At 39.9% G+C, this 19,854-nt stretch overlaps 1 protein-coding gene across 1 annotated transcript in view; it reads left to right on the forward strand.

The window, feature by feature from the left end:
- TRHDE (thyrotropin releasing hormone degrading enzyme) overlaps window positions 1–19,854 on the forward strand; it is a 3,000,980-nt gene that overhangs the window by 2,828,933 nt on the left and 152,193 nt on the right. The window contains exon 17 of the mRNA XM_069629390.1: window positions 4,953–5,093. Within this exon, the coding sequence (XP_069485491.1) occupies window positions 4,953–5,093 (141 nt within the window). The remainder of the gene's footprint in view (window positions 1–4,952; window positions 5,094–19,854) is intronic.

Raw genomic sequence — 19,854 nt, forward strand, 5'->3', positions numbered from 1 at the left:
CCAGTGCTGGATATTTCTGTGTAAAAAAAAAGAATATATATATATATATTACTTTTAGTGTACCTAATACAGAAAGTTTAGAAATATATAAAAAGAATGTAGTTTACTTACTAGTTTTTGGTAAGTTTTGTTGTTACTGCTGTGTAGTTCTGCTGTTGCTTTTTGCTGTGCAGTTTCTGTGAGGTAAATATGTTGGAAGCATATATATTTTGTTTTGGTATATTCGATTCTGGTGCATATGCTATTTAAATGGACAGTTGATGTCTTACATATATAGTTTCCACTTCTTATTTATTATTAAATGTATTGTGTTTATGTGCTGCTTTTTGAACTTGTTCAGTGTTTCTATTGCATGATACAAAAATGTAAGATACCCCCTGAGTTTTTGGATAGTGTTGATGTTGACCGCGTCTGTCCACAGACATGCGCACAGTCCGCGGATATCAAAATCACTAGCTGGGGGTTCAGTATTTTCTATGTTACATGTATATAAACTAAGGGTAAAAACCTATCAAATTCACACTATGTATATCTATATTCAGTAAAAATACTTTGTTAAAGGGACGTTATGGTTAAGTTGCACTACTAAACCTATGGTCTTAGCAGTGCACGGTGGTGGCGCGAGTTATGGTTGCTTAGCTTACCATAACTGGCAAATTTCAGGGGGTTTTCGGTTTTACTTGGAAGCATAACGTCCCTAGACCAAAGTTTTTTTACTGAATTTCATAGGTTTTTAGTAGCGCAACTTCACCATAATGTCCCTTTAACAAAGTTTTTTACTAAATTTCATAGGTTTTTATTAGTGCAACTTAACCATAATGACCCTTTAAATGGATCTCCCGGTGTAAGAAAGAAAATCCTTTACCAAGATGGCCACCTTTCCATGGCAGCCTACAGAAGGCAAAAAGATAACTCTATGACCATATTACCACAAGCATATTTTTCTTCCTTTTTAAATCTATACCAATTTTGAATAACTTTACCACAAAGCCAGTCTCAGGAGGACATGGCCATTTTAACCCCATGTTTTGTCCCTCATGCTCATGACCAGTAGCCAAATTGTCCAGATCATTACCTTATTATATGACCCGGACAATGTGGCCACTGCCCATGGCCACAGGCTACACCTCAGACACCAAAGGTATATCACTATTTTTGTACCTACATTATGACATTGGTCAAAAAATAAAACACGGGCACATTTGCAAAAACATGATTTCAGGTCCTTCTCAATGCTCCTTACACAAGTTTGCTGGAAATCCACCGATGTTTTATTTTTTCAAAAGTGTCAAATATATGCACAAACAATCGTCATATAACCTAGCCCGCACTTGACAAAATCCATTCAGACTTTACGAAATCATTTATATCTAGATCGATAATCTTTTTGCAAACCTTTATGTAGATTTGTCAAATAGCACCACATTAATAAGACTTTACAATATTTTGGGACCCCCCTCTAATTTTGCCCCTCTTGACAAAATCCCACCAAACTTCCAAAATCACTTATATCTATAGGTATTATCAGTTTCCAGTCTAGATTCGTCAAAAATGGCACATCATTTATAAGCTTTTACATAATTTTGGGATCCCCCCTCTAGTTTTGCCCCTCTTGACAGAATCCCACCAAACTTTGCCAAGAGCGGGTGAAGTAGTTGCGCATGTGTGCAGTTTTCGTTTGCTCGTGTCACTAACTCTGCTGCTGTCTTCACTGATAAGTGTTTGTTCCAATGCATGTGCACAGACTTCTCTAATGCGTGAAATCTCTTATGCACGTGCGCTTTGCAACGTGAACTCGTCTATGTGTGAGGGTGGTCTACACTGCTACGTGCTTCCTTCAACACATGTGCGCGGTCTTCGCAGCTACGTGTTATCTACAGCATGTGCATGCTTGTTTTCCACAGCGCGTGCATGCGGTCTTCACAACGACGTGTTTTCTACAGTGCATGTGCGCGGCCTTTGCAGCTACGTGTTTTCCATAGCGCGTGTGTACAGTTTTCACTGCCACATGTTTTACGTTAATACCTGTGGGCGGTCATCATTTCTGCATGTTTTTCTTCAATGCGTGTGCGTGTTCGGATCAGGCACGTGTGAGCTCGGATTCATCTGTTAAGAGCGCGCGTATGAGTTTGAAAAAGATACACTGACATGTGCTTCATTCAACGCGTGTTTGTGTTCTTCTCAGCTATGTGTTATCTACAGCGCGTGTGCATGGTTTTAGCAGCTATGTGTTATCTACAACACGTGTGTGCGGTCTTCGCAGCTACGTGTTTTCTACAACACGTGTGCATGCTCTTCGCAGCTATGTGTTATCTACAGAGCATGTGAGCGGTCTTCGCAGTTGTATATTGTGTATAATGTATATTTTCTTTTTTAAGGGTAGCAAGGGAGAGCGCAGGGGCCACAGGTGTGACCCCCCGTGAACTGCAAATTATGTCACTGACATTTTCCACGATTACCCAGAATATATAAGCCCGAATGAACGGATTCAACAAAGACCAAAGAAAGTAATCCTTAAAGAGGAGAGGGAAAACAAAAGTCTGCAAAGAGAACTGCAGGAACTGGTACCGAAAGTAACATGAAAATATTTGAAAATTGTGAATTAACAAGAAACTCCAAAGAAGGGAGTGATCCCCCTGACCATAGTTTGTTAGAAGAGTGGTAGTGTCAGTTAGCATTAGCTTTGGACAGCAGACTTTTCCCTTTGGACATTTACTGTTGACTGATGAGCACCTTAGTTAGTAAAATTTGTATGGAATACCCCAGAAACCATAGCGATATTGGAAAGTTAGGCTTTATTCTTATCCTTTAATAAACACATGTTGGGAATGCCCTCCGATTGTCGGCATCCTTCTTCGGACCCACCACATTACACATTTTGTTATGTTTATATTTTCATTCCCCAAGATGGCTGCCATAAAACGTCACACCTTTATTAAGCTGATGGACAGCTTCATGAAAGCCATCTTGTAGAATGGCGACACAAACCTTAAACTGGTGTCCATCACCGCCAAAATACCAAAATCATAAACAAACTGTACATACTTTCTGATGTATCCATCTGCCTCACTGACATAATGCCAGCAGTGTCCGTGGTTGCCATACTGCAACACCTGGATAATTCAGGGGCTAGAAAAGGGGCAGAAAATGGAGAGAGGACAAGTGGCAGGACCTATTGATCATAATAACTCTTTGCTTCAAGAAGCAGGTGATTGACAACTGGCGTCCTACTATTCTTGGAATGCAATAGGCATGCAACAGGTTAACAAGAGAGCTAAATCCCTCCACCCAGCAATAATCCGATATGCTGTTTTGAAGTGTCATTTACCAAGTCTTCATTTCATTGGGATCAATGAGGAAAAAAATGCAGGGTACACACTTATAGTATGGAAAACAGAGATGTGTAAAGTAGAATCATCTAACCAATGAGCATCCTGTAATCAATGACCCAGTGGAACATTGCCTCAGGCTATTAATAGCAATATACCTACGTCACAGCAATAGATGTTTCATGAAAACCAGCACACATGTAAATGATAATTCATATGTTTGTTTACGAGTGTATGTAAACATGAGCATAGATGTTAGTCAATGAGAACTGATGAGTAAATAGTATATAAAAAGTAAAGGGCACCTAGAGACACCTATACCTGTAGCTAAAAGACATTAGGCATGCTTTTGGAACGTTCTAGCATTTTAGTGGCGAGTTATTTTATACAGGGCTGTGTAAACACAACTTTTGATTACATTTTATGTGGTTTCAAAATGCAGTGCACTGTGCTGCTTGAAAATAAATCCATCCCGTAGTTTGAAAAGAATGTAAGTGGAGTCTTGTGTGAATAGACGATCATAGAAGAGAATTGACGAGCAGTTCTAGGTGAAGGACAATCATTGTTTTGCCTTTCAATGTTCCGGGTGCAAAATCCTCATGGGATTATTTATCAGAAGACAGACATTAAAGAGAGTTATTGGCTACGTAATATTGACTCACCAACAACAATACTCTTCATTAGTTTCCTTTCAGTCGTTCTTCCGAATGCACCCATTGATTACCACTGTACTCGATTTTCAATAGTCATTCTCCTTAAAATAGAGGTGACAGCATTCAAACACGATTATTTGATGTATGAGAAACAAACCTGTTTTGGTTGATGACTTGGGAGCTCATTTTCGAAGAGCCTGTAACTTAACTGAATGGCATAAAAGCTTTACATAAGGCTATGAAGCCATTCATTCAGGTCACAGTGCATTATCGTCTATTTGTACGGTTCAGAGGAGAGGCAGAACCTAACTGACGTTTCTGTCGCTCCTTCCCTCCCCGGCATACAAATACTGCAGCATTTGCAGTGGCATGGATTGTCATGCCAGCCAAAATTCTGTGGAATGCCATGGAGACTGGTGTTTTTTTTTGCACCATCAAAAAGCAGGCAGACTCCATAGGCATCCATTGTAAACAATGTCTGCCAATGCGTACATGGTAGGCAGTGTTTCCTCAGTTTGCACGATTCCTTCCCCTTTTGCCCTCTGCCGTGCAAATTAGGAAAATTCAGCAGCTGGGCTCCTTGTACATAAAAGTGTAAACGTATCTGGTCCCTGCCACCGAATTATGGGGACTTCCAAAATGAGCCCCTTGGTGTTTAATGCACATTTTCTTAGCTTAAAGTCAGGAATTCATACATCGTCAAAAGGTAAGCTCATTATCAGTGTGAACTTCTTGCATGTATTAGTCACTCGAAATTATACTCGGAATTACAAAAGTACTCATGCTATTTTGTGAGAATGTAATGGTGAACAATTGAAAAAGCTACATCTCTGCATACACTTAAACTGACTTCTGTTCTTAACCACCCAGTAATCACTTGCACTGCAATTTTGATAAATGTGTGATAAAAAAAGAAATAAAACAAGGACAGCATGAACAGTTTTCATTTTCTTTCCATTTCTTTTTTCAGACTCCTAAATCTCTCGTTGAATTCTGAGGTTGTGTTGGATCAGGACGCAATTGATGTCATTATACACGTTGCACGGAACCCACACGGACGTGACTTAGCCTGGAAGTTCTTTAGGGACAAGTGGAAAATATTAAATGCCAGGTATGGAAGGCCTTTCATGATTGTTTTGCCTTATTGTGCAACTGGACCATAACCCGAATCCTACATTTATAGGCGGCTTCTGTGTGGATACTTCAGTGGTCAGTGGAAAAGAGGTGGGCAGCTAAGGGGGTATGTTCAGAATCTTACTGAGTTGTCAGTTCCTTCTGTGCCGATGTCACATTATAGACACTGGGTGGCACCTGTGGCTCCTGGGGGCAGTGAATGGCAAAGCCGTGAGGGCATCAAGTGTATCAATACATGAGAGCGCCACACTGGTTCCCTGGTAAAAGCAACATCAAGACCAGTGCTTTAAGTCGGAATCGAGATGGGGCTTTGACAAGGGGTGTGGCCTAACTGGGCAACATGTGGCTTAGGAAAGGGCTAGCCACTGGTGTGAGAGAGTGATAATCCCTTCCTCTCTTTTGTTAAAGGGATGCTTTTCGGGGTTGGCACCACAATTAAGTGATAAAAGGAGGGGCTGGAGATGGCCCCTCTCCCTACTCAACAGTCGTTGATACAACAAGCCAAGGTATTTTTTTCTAAAGCCATTGCGCATATAGGGGAAATCAGAATCGTGCCAATTTGATTCATCCCTGATTTGTGAGACGCTTCAGGCAGTCAAGAAAAATCCCTTGGCTTCTAGAAGCGTGATCTGTTCAGGCGCCTAGGGCTCTTTAGGGACCCCCAGCAGTGCCCCGTCTCCAAAGCAATTTGACGGGAATCCCTCGCTAATCCACGCCCACTTAAAGCCCTGATCAAGCAATTGGATGTGTGCAGTTTAAGCTGGTTCTAAACATTAGTGCAAGTAGGAGAAGGATAGAGGAAACTCTGCCCAGTAAAATGCCCTGTTCATGTGCAATTTAAGACCTACAATGTCGGAGCAGGATGCTAGCACGCACTGATTGCACAGAAGATCGAGACCTGCCCAGGGAACTTCCACTGACTTGCAAACATGCTCTCTCTGCCGATGTATTGAAAAAGGGAATCAAACATGGGTCCATGTACTTTTGGATCATCAACAAAAGCCTGACATTGAGTCGGAATCAACAGCGCTACCTATAGGAGTCGGGCCTGTGAATGGGACAAGCTGAAGCTCTCAGTGGGCCTCCTATTCTTATACGATCTATAATTTCCATCATAAGTGTACTTTTACTCACCAAAGATTTACGGCTATTTGCCAATATGCAAACCTTCAGCTTCATTGCCTCCAAAGAAAAGAACACAATGAGCTCCAAATAGGGTCAAATGCTTCTATTGTAGTTGTGTGTATGCTCCAGGGATTCCGACATTAGATTACAGTTTTTGCTGCTGATAAAATGAAACATTATGGATTCCTCTGATTTGCTGACAGATTTTTGGATGAGGTGAAATCACAGAAAAAAAACACTGTATAGGGGCTTTGTGCGCTGTAGATTATCATGCAGAATATTTGACCTCATCCGTAAAAGCAAACATATCCAGGAAACAGGAAAGTGGAAGTCTAAAGAAAGCCCTGTAACGTTCGGTGCCAAAGTCACAGAGATCACTGTCACCTTGTGGCATTATCTTTCAATATTATGGTGAGTTTGAAAAAAAGCAACAGCGAAAACGTATATCTGTAATATGAGTCGAATAGGCCTTCAGCTAAAAAGACACATACAACATCGCTGGAAGGCCGTCTACAGCCCGGGGTCACACGGCAGTGTTACTTGGGTATGCAGATTAGCCGAAAAGCCTGTTTTTTATTCCATGCAGAAAATTGTCTTTGTATGGTCAATATTGCTAGCATGAAGTAAGAGTGCGAATCGGAGGAAAGAATTGCAGGCTTCTTAAAGCATTATTTAGGCATTAGAGATTCAGAAAAATAAAATGCAGACACCGAAATGGGACACATTTTTAGTGTAAATCGAGCAAAAGACTCAAAGACGTCAGCAGAAGGAAGTACAAAGAAACAGCATTGGGAAGAAGAGTTTCAAATACTCTCGAACTTCAGTCATTTGTACTTGTCAAAGTGAAGCTTATGGTCCTCAGGGACCATACACTTTACTGAGTGGGCTTCAACTGAAATCACAGGGACGAGGAATAAGAGAATAAAAGACTATTTATTTCTCAAAATAGGAATCCCAGTTATGATTCTCGATGTTTTCTTCTGAATGCGAGAATGGCTCTTTAAGTAAAGCTGTATTTGAATGTAATTCCTCATCAAAGTGCTCTAAAACCATACCATTTGGAGTCTTCATTTTTCCTGGTACCAAAGGTGAAACTATTCAAATTCACTGAAGCGCCACAGTTTAAGAAAGTGAACATGAAACAATGAATGTCTATTGTGGTGAATCTCTATTGTGGTAAAAGGTTACATCTAGTCTTAAATTGAAGTGTTAGGAGATGCCTATGATAAGTGTAGCGGCTGAAAAACGTACTCAAGTCTCTCTACAAAGCAACAGTGATCCCAATCATAAAGGTAAAACAGGCCAAGATTAGAGATATAACTCCTTTGTCTTTTGTGGTAACGTGGGCAGAGGGCAGGCTATACTCTTAAGAGACGTGTACATATGAGACAGAAGCAACACAAGCAGCAATAGTACATCAGTCCAAAATAAAGGAATGGCCAATCAAGATTATGCCAAAAAAGTCATTGAAAATGCCTATATCAAGGCGAGAAAGCTTCAGAGGGATGGACTGTTACATGGTACCAGGCCCATCAAATCCACTTTTAGTGAAGATCCACGCCTCATCATCACCTTTGATAGTTCTTCTTCAAGGGTCAGACTAATTATTCAAAAACACTGGCATGTTCTTATTATGCACAAGGAATTATCTTCAGTATTGTCCACCAATCCAGTGCTTACTTATAAATGGGTACTATCCCTTAAGGACATGCTGGTATCTAGCTTTCTACCTCCCTTATGTAAAAATCTTGTTGCAACCAATTGGCTGCTTCAGGTTTCACCAAATATTCGAAATGTAAAGTCTGTGTTCATGCCTGTGTTAAAAAAAAAACTACATTCATCCCAATACTCCTACAGTGTGTACTATCAAACAACTGATCAATTGTGAAACCTCTTTTGTGGTTTATGTCCTTTGCTGCCTATGTCAGAAATGGAAGGTTGCTAGTACTACTTCAGCATTTAAGGGTTATAAAAAATTCGGATCCCTCATACCCGATGGCAAAACATTTTAAGGAACAACTTGAGAATTATCCCTCAAGAGTAGTGTGTAATACAATGGGCCTCATTACGAGTTTGGAGGTAGCCATGCTGTTTTTAGCGGCATGGCTAACCCCAAAGCGGGTACCGGATCCGGGTCAGACAAAAGGAGACTTACCGGGCCATTCCGACCTTGGAGGGCACGGTAATTCCCTTTCGCGGGACCCGAACCTGGTACATCCCCATTACTATTTGAGCCCCCATAGTGATCAGTGGGAATGGGGAGGATGCTAACAACGGGCCCGTTAATGATGGGCCCGTTGTTAGCATCCTGGTCTGCCAGCGGGTCCTGCACTGCACGTCTGGTCTGGCCAGGCGTCCAGAGCGGGACCCGCTGCAGACCTCGTAATATGGCGGCCCGGAATGAACGGTGCCGGTCCCTTACCGGCACCGTTCATTCCGCGGCCGCCTACGTTGTAATGAGGCCCAATGACTTGATTGTCATTCATAGTAGGATATTGCACAGAGGCAAAAATTAAAGTTACCAACCAAATTAATTTTCTAAAATTCCATATCTAGAAGTAATGTCAACAAAGTTGTGCCTTTACTCATCATGACTGTTTGGGTATTCAATAATATATTTTTTTTTTATAAAAAACACTTGTATATGTCTGTACCAGCAGGATTGTATGCATCTAACAGATGTAGGCAATGCACTCCTTCTCAACACCATACAGTCGCCAAGAATGGTCTGTTGGATAACTAAAATAACAACATCCAAATATGCCAGTACCTTTGAGGAGTATGTATGTATAAGGAACAGTATATTTCCCTCGCCTTGTATTCTTGTAAAAATCTTAAAAAGGAACGTCGAGAAAATTGCATTTATTTACAAATTATTAAACATGAACTTGCCTTTTCCTTTTTCTCACTTCCTAATAAGTGTTGCCTCTGAAAAGTATTGTTGTATGTGTGTTGTTACGCCATACAGTACGAAGGATACATGTTCACCTATTATGGCTTACACATTCCAATCATAATAACCGTCTGCATAATATATGTGTACCCTGCAATACTCTTTCCTTCATGTTCCACTCCAGTTTATTCTTGCAAAAAGGACAAGAAAACTCTACTGCCTGCGAGATAGAACTGTTATTACCGTAAGGTACCTTCTCCTGAACAACTTCTGCGTTGCATTCCTAAATTCACGACAAAAAACCCTGTCACTCTGGGGTGTCCATGTTGCCTTTCTGTAGCCTCCACCCCGCTCCCTGCTGGGCTATGACAAACCAACATATGCTCAAATGGGTGAAAGGTTTCTAGATCTGCATCGGTGGAAGGAACAAGCAGTAAAACGTACACTCCATTTCTAGTTGCAATGCTTCTTCATGCAAAGTGTGCATTATTGTCATGTATCACATTTCAAATAAACTTTGAGGCCTTATTTTAAAATTGTAATTAATTTGTAAAACAGGGATTTGCATGCAGATTGACGCACAAATCCCAGTTTGTCGGCGCAAATAATACCATGAATCAGACCCAAAGTGTGCACATGAACTTATAGGGTGGTTTGTAGAAACCAATCATACTTTTCTTAAAATGTTATTTCTGTTACCATGTATATACTTATGAGGTAAATCAATGGATATAAAACGGGGATCTTTAAAAAAAACAACTCCAATAAGAAAAGTAAATCACTGTCACTGGCATGGTGTGCTTCCCATGCCATTTACAACTCCAGAAAACTGTTAACACCTGTGATGAAAGTGTAGTAACAGCGCAGGCATGTCAAAATGCCCCCACACGCCCAACCTGGATTGCTTCGATGAGTAGCATTCGAATCCGTTTCAGCAACGGCCATAGATAACTCAAATGTGCAGCATTCGACTCCGTTTCAGCAACGGCCATAGATAACTCAGATGTAGGCAATGAATGCGTTGATAATGGTGCAGAAGGTGTTGCAACAGGAAACGATGAAGATACATGTGCTGGGAGAGGTGCTACTGAAATGTGTATCCCGCCACACAGCTACACAGCCTGCTTCTTAAAAGTGCTCCATATTGCTGGTCCACCAGGTTCCGCTGTCATTAGATTAAATGATGGACCAGCAGCATCATACCAAAGCTCTGCCCCAGGACAGTGGCATGGCCACACTCCAGGGCATGTTCACAGAAGGTGCCATGCAAATGTTGGACTTCTTCCAGTGATTTATCCTCGTGGACCTTGGATTACTGTTAAAATTGCAAAGCATCTGAGAGCTCATCTGGTACCTTCTGGGATATCGTGGTAGTCCTTGATAGCCGCAGCCTCACTGTTGCCTGCACCTCTAGCTCCTGTACACGCACCTCTGGGTCATTGCCTCTCGATTGTCCAGAGGAAACAAATACAATTAAATTTAAGAGATAACATATTTTAATAAACTGGATAAAAATAATCCACATTTAAAAGAAAACAATATAAAACACGCAAAATAAGTATATGTACAACAAAAAACAGACAATAGCAAAGGAGAAGCAGGTAAAGATTGGCCAAAAAAAAAATCGACAGGAGAAATACACTTCTCAATGAAAAAGTAGTCGTTTTGGCAAAACACCATCTACACTACTATATCTGAAAGAAGAAAGGGCATGCTAACAACTCTAACACACCCTTGCATGTATGTGAACATCACAATATTTACTAAAGCCTTGCAATTTGTCTTTTGATGATGCTTCTGATAAACAGAATACAGTGCGCTCCCTAACTATCAGCGATCGCATCACAATGCTATCTGGAAACTTTGTGATTTCAAATATTTATGTGCACCTCAGCCAGTGAACATTGGGGAACTGATGTAATTGAAAGCATTGTAGAGGCAATTGCAATATTTGGCACCAGCTTGCCAATACCCTTGCCCATTATCAAGGAGCCACAGCTTAAACTGTCCTTTTGACAGTTTGTTCCCCAACCCGGATGTCAAATAAACCATATAAGGCTGAATGTGTTTTGCCTCCCCAGCCTTGCATGGCCAATTGGGGATGCAGGCTCGGCAACTGCAGATCTGAATGTGCCTGGGGGGGGTGGGGGAGAGGGAGTGGCATGACAGCCCAAAATAATACAGACCAGGAAAATAAGTGCATAGTTAGACTGCAGAATTATGTATCTAAGAATTAGTATGTTATGTGCATATGTATGCTTGTCTGAATGAGCTAGTGGGTGCATGTGTGAAAGAGTGAGTGTGTGGTGTAAATGTGTGTGAGTGAATGAGTGAGTAAATGCTATGTGAATGTGTTTGAATGAGCAAGTGAATGAGTGAGTGAATGTGCATGTGCCTGAGCCCTGCCATCCCGGGACTCTGACTTAGGTTGGGCGAGGAGGAGATATAATTGTATACTGGAAAACATATGCATAAAAGGTGTTATTAAATAGCTAGATTGGCATTTTGTTGCAGCCAGTCTAGTCATTTCTTACTGTGTCATAACCGTTTATACTGGGCATCTGTGATAAAGCAAGCATGATAACTGTTATTACATAGCTAGACTTGCATTTTGGTGCTGCAAGTCTAGCCATTTCTTAATGTGCCATGGTATTGTATTACTGGGAAACTATGATAAAGCAAACATGTTAAGTATTATTACGTATCTATACTGGCCTACATTGGTGTAACCAGTTTGGACATGTGTTCTTATTGTGGCATGGCGTTTTTAATGGCAAAGCCAAAAGGAGTTTGTTCTTACATGGAGATAATTGCATATATTGTAAGAGCCAGCTTGGGCATGCTTTCTTATAGTATCATCACTGGCATTATAAGCAAAGCAAATATGAGTATGTTCTGATATGGGAACATTGGCATATATTGGTGCAACCAGCATGGAAATGTATCGGCATAGCCAACGTGAACATGTTTTTATAGTGGCATATATAGTGATGAAATGCATCATGAAAATGTGTTGGGAAATGCTACTGTTCACCATTGGTGCCTTGCATCTGTTAGATTTTTTTCATGAGTTACCCTACAAAACCTATTGCAAACTGTCTGGCTTATTACCATATTTTTAACAGAAAGTGTGCTGCACAATGCATCATTTTAACCCATTATTTATGAAATCTTATCGGGGAGAACATCCCCGAACTGCACATGCTTGGTTGAGGCTTGGTCACTATGCTTAGTTGCTCATATTTGTGGCAAATATCTACACCCCTCCAATAAAAAAAATCACCAGCCATCACTGATGTTGGCTCCAATAACACAAAGTTAACTCCAGACATACATTGTCCTTTTTTATGTTTTTTTTTTCCTACACGGTTTAGCTATGAGCATCCCGAATCTCAACAGAAATGCTGAAATGGTCATCTAGGCACAAGCCAATCCACTTGTATTTCAATATATTATAACATGAAAGAGGGTATTTCGGTATGCAACGGCTAAAAAAGTACTAAATTAACTACCTACATACAACATAAAAAACACACCAAACCTTATCATAATATTTTCTCGGATTCTACTTAATCCCGTCCATGCCAATGAACTCTAAATTGGCGTGGTACACGTATTTTGCTGTAAATGTCATTCATACGACTATCAAAATTGCACAACATCAGAGCATGGCAATGTTGTCTATTAACTTTGTGATCTAATACCATTTCATTCATCTCAGCGAATCAGCGTTACTTACAACAGTCACACCACGTATTTGCAATGTTTGCTCAAATAGAAAGAAATGTACCATGCATATAATTGCATTAGACATCAAAATAATGTTTTGTTGGATCCTACACTCATCTTCCCCTTTCTCAGATAAACCATCTAGCGTTTTTAGCCGTATTTTTTGTGTTCTTGGTTTACATATAGACATCACAGGTGAATTAATAAAGCACCCTATATTCATAAAATGTTTCCCAAAATGTATCACACAGTTCACTCCAATATTTTACTGAAATGTATGAACCGATTCGAGCTCTTTTTGTATGGGAACTAAATGAACGGGAGATTTTTATAATTGTAATAAAACATTTCTCACCCACTAATGTAAACATGACAATTCACATTTGAAAATATTAATAATTGGTTGCATTTTTGCACTCATTTCATTGAAGTGCTAATCATACATTGGGATTCTCCATTGCAATGTCTGGAAAAATGCTCGCAAAAAATACTTCTTGTCCTTGTGCTTTTCCAAACACCAAACCTTCAGAAATCCCCATCATTTGCCCTGCCCACATTCACCCTATCTTCCATCCTACCTCAGTACCGCTATTACAGATTTCTTAGCATGTTTCTGGAGGTCACAGAGTAAAAAAAAAAAAAAAAAAAACAAATGACAATGGCAAACCTGTAATAATTAAATGTTTATACTCCAGCAATGCACCAGGGACAATATGCTTATATTCTTTGCCTAATTATACAAAAAAACGACTTGATGGACTTACACCAAACTCCAAAATGTGACCACTCCCATGATTTCCGTCACTCCCTAAACAAATCTGACCAAATCTATCTAGCAGCTTATGATGTGCATGTGATCAAAATCTGCACATTTTTTTAAATAAAAGCAAAAGGCTAAAAAGCATTTTTTTTAGAACGTGTTATCCATTGGATAGATTTTCGTAAGGTGTTCTGTGAATTGATCACGCCGAGCCAAAAAGCTGTTGTGTAAAATGCCATGCTGATTCTTCAAAGAGGTCAAAAACTATTAGCCATATCATTTTATGATAGTCAATGGATCATATAATTGACTCATATCCCTAGCAAGACAAAATGCCCATTGGCTCCCTGTCAAAGAGTGCATCATGTTCAAGACCCTCACTATAACCTTAGATGGATATCCCAATCCGCTCCCAGCTATCTAACCGAACAAATACAAGTGCAGACACTTAGACCCAAAAGGGATTTGTACCCAAACCAACTCTCAGTCCCTAACTTCAACAGATCTAAAGCTGGCGGCTCGAGTTTTGAAGTTTTAGCACCAAAATCCTGGAACTCCCTACCACCTAAACTGAGATCTGAAGCATCACTCATGGCCTTCAGAAAGGCACTGAAAACCATCTTATTCAAGTTAATCTGTACCTAAAATGTTACCTGAAATGCGAATAATGTCTGTAACCAATAATTTTTCATTGCCAACAAATTGTACATATGCTCACTGTTCCCATGTGACCTTGGAACATGAGCACTGTCTGCAACCAAGCTCCTACTGTGACCTGATATCATATCTATGCCAAGTAAGCTTCATGTAACAGTGCCACGATGCCTGAGGGCAGTTGGGCACTTTAAAAATGCAAATAAATAAATGTATTTCATGCATGGGTCTTGTATTACACGATCCTTTTTAATCGGCATAGGCCATACATGTCTATACCATTGCTGCACATTTGCCTACGCAGGCAATCATTTTTGTGTGATTATTTTAATATCCAGGAATTTTTTACCTGAAGCCAATACTGTAATTTTTCCAAAAACGAACAAAGGCCCTCGTTACTTTTCTTCATATTGACCAATGTCCTTAGGTCACACCTGTTTGAATACCCAAAATCAATCAGTGATGACCACTGACCATGTACCCTTAGTTGCCCAATAGCCTTTGTTTCATAGAACCCACAGACTTGGTCCGTGGGCCCCACACCAACCAGCATTGTCCTTTATTGTTTTGAAATATTCAATTAATTGGTTACAACCACCCCACCCCTCCCCCTTCCCTGTGGTGGGACCGTTAGAGACTGCAATGAGCTCCTTTCTCCTTTGAAGTGCAGAATCTGCAGGACCATGCAAAACATAAGAACACAACAATGCTATACATTTGCAGCTGGCTGTCAAGCTAATCAAACTTCCTATTTTTGAAATAGCCAATCACGGTTGTTTCTTACTTAGATATGCAAACGTGTTGTGGGTACACAAATGCAATCTGACCAATTGTGACCTTAAAGTGGCCATGTACACTCACAGAAAGTCGTGCAAATCCATAGATCACTAACTGGTGGAGAGAGTTGTGGGAAAACCGGTTCATGACCAGATGAACACTCCTCACAAAAGTCTGGTTCAGATCTGTCTGACTGCAACTGGCAGCAAGGATTTCCATATGAAAAATTACATGATAAACCTAGCTCTGGGAACCTCACTTTATGCCTCCCACCTTTTGAGAAAGTGTTGTGATGATTCCTCAAATGGTGGTATAACATATGTTCCTTCTGTGGGGAAGGAATCCAACTTACCAATACCTACATAGTTGTTATCACTAACCCTGTAATATGTCCAGCTTGTAAGCAAGGAAAAGTTAATACATACCATAAAATCACCATTGTACTTTCATAACAATTTCTTTGTTTGTAAACTCAATACTTTGTCTGCATTATTTCTTTCATCCAAAGTATATGAAATTAATGTAATCTTTACAAGGATTTAAGAAATAAAATGTACTCCTACAATGTAACTGATCCAAAACTAATAGTATTATGTTGAAAGGCTGAGTTCAGCACATTTCATACTCACTAATATTATTGTGCAACCGCCTTTAATTCATCATTGTGGTTTGGCAACACTTTTTGTGTGGATAGTTAATTTGACATTCACAACCAGACACTGTCTATCTTAGAAATCATGTTTTCTTCCCAATAAATACCGAAAGAATCGGAGTCAATGCAGTTACAAAATAAAAAAGGAACATACACCACACCACACAGCCAAAAGAGTACAATTCAAAGCGCCTGTAGCGCAACGACATCTGTGTATGGAATACATGTTCATTGTAGTGTTTCATTCATTTACAGAAACATATCCCAGATTTAGTAAACCTTGCCACAACAACCCCCCACCCCCATTAAATAGTACAAGAAAGAGGCTGTTTTTAATCTGAATATTCTGCTTTACTTAAAATATTAAATCAAGAAATTAAACGAAAATGCAACCAACCTGCTATTATTTCATTCATAATTTTATTTCCACTCTCACAGACATCCATACATATAAAAAACAAATATTATTGAATATTTTAGGCACAAGAGTACTCAATGTAAACATACAAATTGACATGGGTTGTTTGATCCAAAAATGAAAAACAGTTCTTTGAACAATGTTTGAAACAAATTGGTTTAGTTTGTTTTCTCTGAAACCATCAAGTGTTGGCATCAAAGAAAACTTTGGCTCACCTTTCTGGTTCTTTAATCCTAGGATTGATTTACAGCTAAAATGTTGACAAAATTCGTTCATAGCTTGGGTATAGATACAGAAATGTTTTGTGGGTTTGACTGGGTTTTAGCTTAGATTCGGGAATGTTGTTTCTTTTTGGAATGTTGGAACAGTAGCAGCTAACTCAGTCCAGGAATCAGGTTCACCCTTTTAACACTCCAATTCAATCTTTTCATTGAGGAATGCATTTCAATTACTTTATTGAATATGGCAGACACAATCACAAAGGCTTTTTGTTCCATATTCCAATTTGGGATGTCTAATGACACCAGAGATTCCAAACTTGAGGAGGGTAGCCTTATTTTAATGAATTTACCTAGAGTTTCAATTGTAATTATCGATCGCAAAGTATATACATCGTGAACAATATTCCCCCTTTTTGTGATAAATCATGTAAGCAGGTTTTAGTGATTTCAATCCGGCACACACCCAAGTCAAAGCCCAGCATGTAGTGCACAACTGAAATCCTTATTTATTTTTGTCTCTAAGTTCAATATTCTGAACGATATACCACTCATATCACACCCTTCTCCTGGAAGCCCCCCGGTCACACTGAACCAGGTATCAAGCTGGTTTGCAAAGGTCAATATTTATTTATGTATCTAAAATTGAATCACAATATATTTTCATGGGTAAACAACAATCACTAATGGGGTGACAGAACACTGAATAATATCTTTAATACATTAGGAATAGGTAATAAGCAAACCAAATGCACCACACAAAATAATACTTTTGTGTTGGTTCAGATCAGATAGCACTATGGTTAGAGGTTCCCCCTGCAGCACCCCTCGACCCCCCCAATAGGTAATGTAAAGAGATGGGGGAGAGAGCAGGTATTCAGGAATATCACAAATCAAACAGACTATCAGTCCCACTTCCCCCCTTCAAACACAAGAGAAAAACGGAATTGACTTTTCAACTGTCAGTATGGTTTTAAAATGATCTTTAGAATTGACTGGGCAAAACACCAAATGTGGTCAAAAATACTTAAATTGTTATAAATTCTTATAGGAGCCGCTTTGAACAGTTGCACACAATCACAAGCAATAATTTAGTTAAAAAAAGCATTTGAAATCTTAACGTCCAAGTTGGAAGCAGTTTAGAGCTATTTCACACGTGTAAACCTTTCAGATTTTTAAAATCGCTGAAAAGTTTTCCATGCGCGATATATGCGAAAACAGGAGATTAGATATTATGGATAGCAATGGATGTTAGGTTCAAGTAGGAGTTGAAATTTCGTTTCTATCAGAAAAACTGAGGGAGTTATAGAGGTTTTAGTAAAGGTTGTTTTTGTGAGATAGGCGCGAGAATGGAAAACAGAAATGCACTTTTGAAAATGACAAATGGGTCACTTGATCAGGGTGACCCGCCTGCTAAGAAAACTCGACTTCTTCAGATGAGAAAATGGTCAGCGCCAAGATGGTTCTAACAATACTGGTTCTGAAGGAAAGATAAGATGAGTTTGAGAAAGGCATAAGACAATGCAAAGATACTCCTAACAATACTGGTTCCGAATGAAAGATAGGATGGGTTGGAAATAGGGATAAAACAAAGTAAATATACTATGTGCCACAGTTCTTCCTATTAATACTCAAAGGATAAGTTTCTAAATTGGATTGTCCGCTCTGGTCATAGGATTGGGTCTGGGCTAGGAATGACAGCACATCAGGCACGGTACTGGATCAGCTATGCCGGTCGCCGGATTTGCACAGGATCTGCCCTCCTAGTCTGTGGGTATTTGAATCAGCTGGATGGCGAGTTCCTCAGGCAAGCCTAGTGGTGGCAGGCCAGAGAATTTCAGGATACTGGTTCAAAAAGCCTTTTCACTGCACCCAGCGCTTTACTGGGCACAGAGAATACCTTTGAGGATATGGGCTTTGCTGAAATCAATAGTCTCTACTGCTGGCAAGAGTCTTGGCATCTGGATCTGGAAGAATATTAAAGCTGGATGTAGGATGCTGGACCAGAGTGCTTTGCCGAAATCAGGAAAGTGGCTTGATCAGTGAGTCCCTATGTGTTGTCAGCTGTCTCTATTCATGCTATAGGATGACATCACAAAGGGGGTGTGTGGCCGGCTTAGCTAAGCTTGACCCTGTGAGCTGGGATAGGACCACACTTCATCTCAGCCTTGCAATTTGAGTGATTGGATCAAGGCCGGATGATGTCACATTTTATGATTTGCTTTACAGTCCTCAGAGACCTCTCTTTAGCCACTGGTCTCAAATTCGAATTTGATACTAAATGTTCATTTCTACATTGGTCACCTTTATACAAATCACACACAAAGATGCCATATTTTACGTTGCATTTTGATGCAAATTTCCACAAATGTGCGTGTTTAACATAGGGATATGCGAGTACATTTTCACAATTCTAATAGTAATACATTTTTCATAAAACCACATATATTGCCATTCCTGTCCAGGACATGTCACACAGTTCTGCCGCATCTTCACGCGTGCACTCAGAAATTAAATTAGCAACTCTGTCCTTTTTTATATTTTTCAGCATTTTGAATAGCAAGTTATGAGTCTTTTAAAAATTGGTTCTTTGTTCATGTTTAGCAACAGATGGTCCGCTCCGTTTTGTCTCCCAGCAGTCCAGGGCATCCCCCTCTTTGCTTGTTCCTTCAAGGGGACATTTACGACCCCCTTCACACTTCCAGTTTTCTGGGCTGAAGTTTTGTCATTGTTCCTTCACTTTCTATAGACAATATTCTGTTCAAACCTGCAATGAACACCTTCCAGTGAGTTTCTGCTGAGAGGAAGGCCCTCCTTCTGCGATAAAAACCTGCTTTGCAAGTTCTTGCAGCTTCAGCCAGGCTAATTGACTTCTTAAATCCAGCAGAATCCAAATTTGTTGCATCAAACATAAATACATTTCTTTCTTGGCCTTAAAATCTGTGGGGAAAAAACATAACTAAAATCTGTATTACTTTTTGGCAACAATCCTTTTTATGTTTGCTAATCCAGCACACTTTTTAAGTTTTAGGTCCAAATAAAGTTTCCTCAGTACCCTTCTGACAGCTGTCATTCAGGTAGCCCTGGCTACTGCACCCAGATTTTGGCCTATGCTGTACATTTTCAGACAATCCAGTTCGTCTGAAGAATGTTTTGCATGTCACATGGGGACTTTGTATGTTCACAATGTTTCATTAGATACATGAATTTTAGCACCAGGTAAGATTTTGAATATTGAAAAGTGTTGTGTTATGGGCATTTTGGAGTTTTTTGGCAACAAAGCAAATGCCATTTTTAGGTACATTTTGGGGTTTCGCTTGCAAAGTGTTGCTTTTCTCTCTGCACTCTGTTTGCTGGTCGTGGAGTCCACTGGCACATTTCTGCAGGATGTGCTCTATTCCACCGCACATGTACGATGGGTGGCAGGTTGTGCATCCCTCTTTTTGTGTGCTGAAGCACAAGGTTTTTGTAGGTTTTTGGTGCACACAAGGGTTTTGCTGCCATTGTTGCTG

This window comes from Ambystoma mexicanum, chromosome 12, assembly GCF_040938575.1.
Source record: "Ambystoma mexicanum isolate Mex_15411 chromosome 12, UKY_AmexF1_1, whole genome shotgun sequence".
Classification (NCBI taxonomy): Eukaryota; Metazoa; Chordata; class Amphibia; order Caudata; family Ambystomatidae; genus Ambystoma; species Ambystoma mexicanum.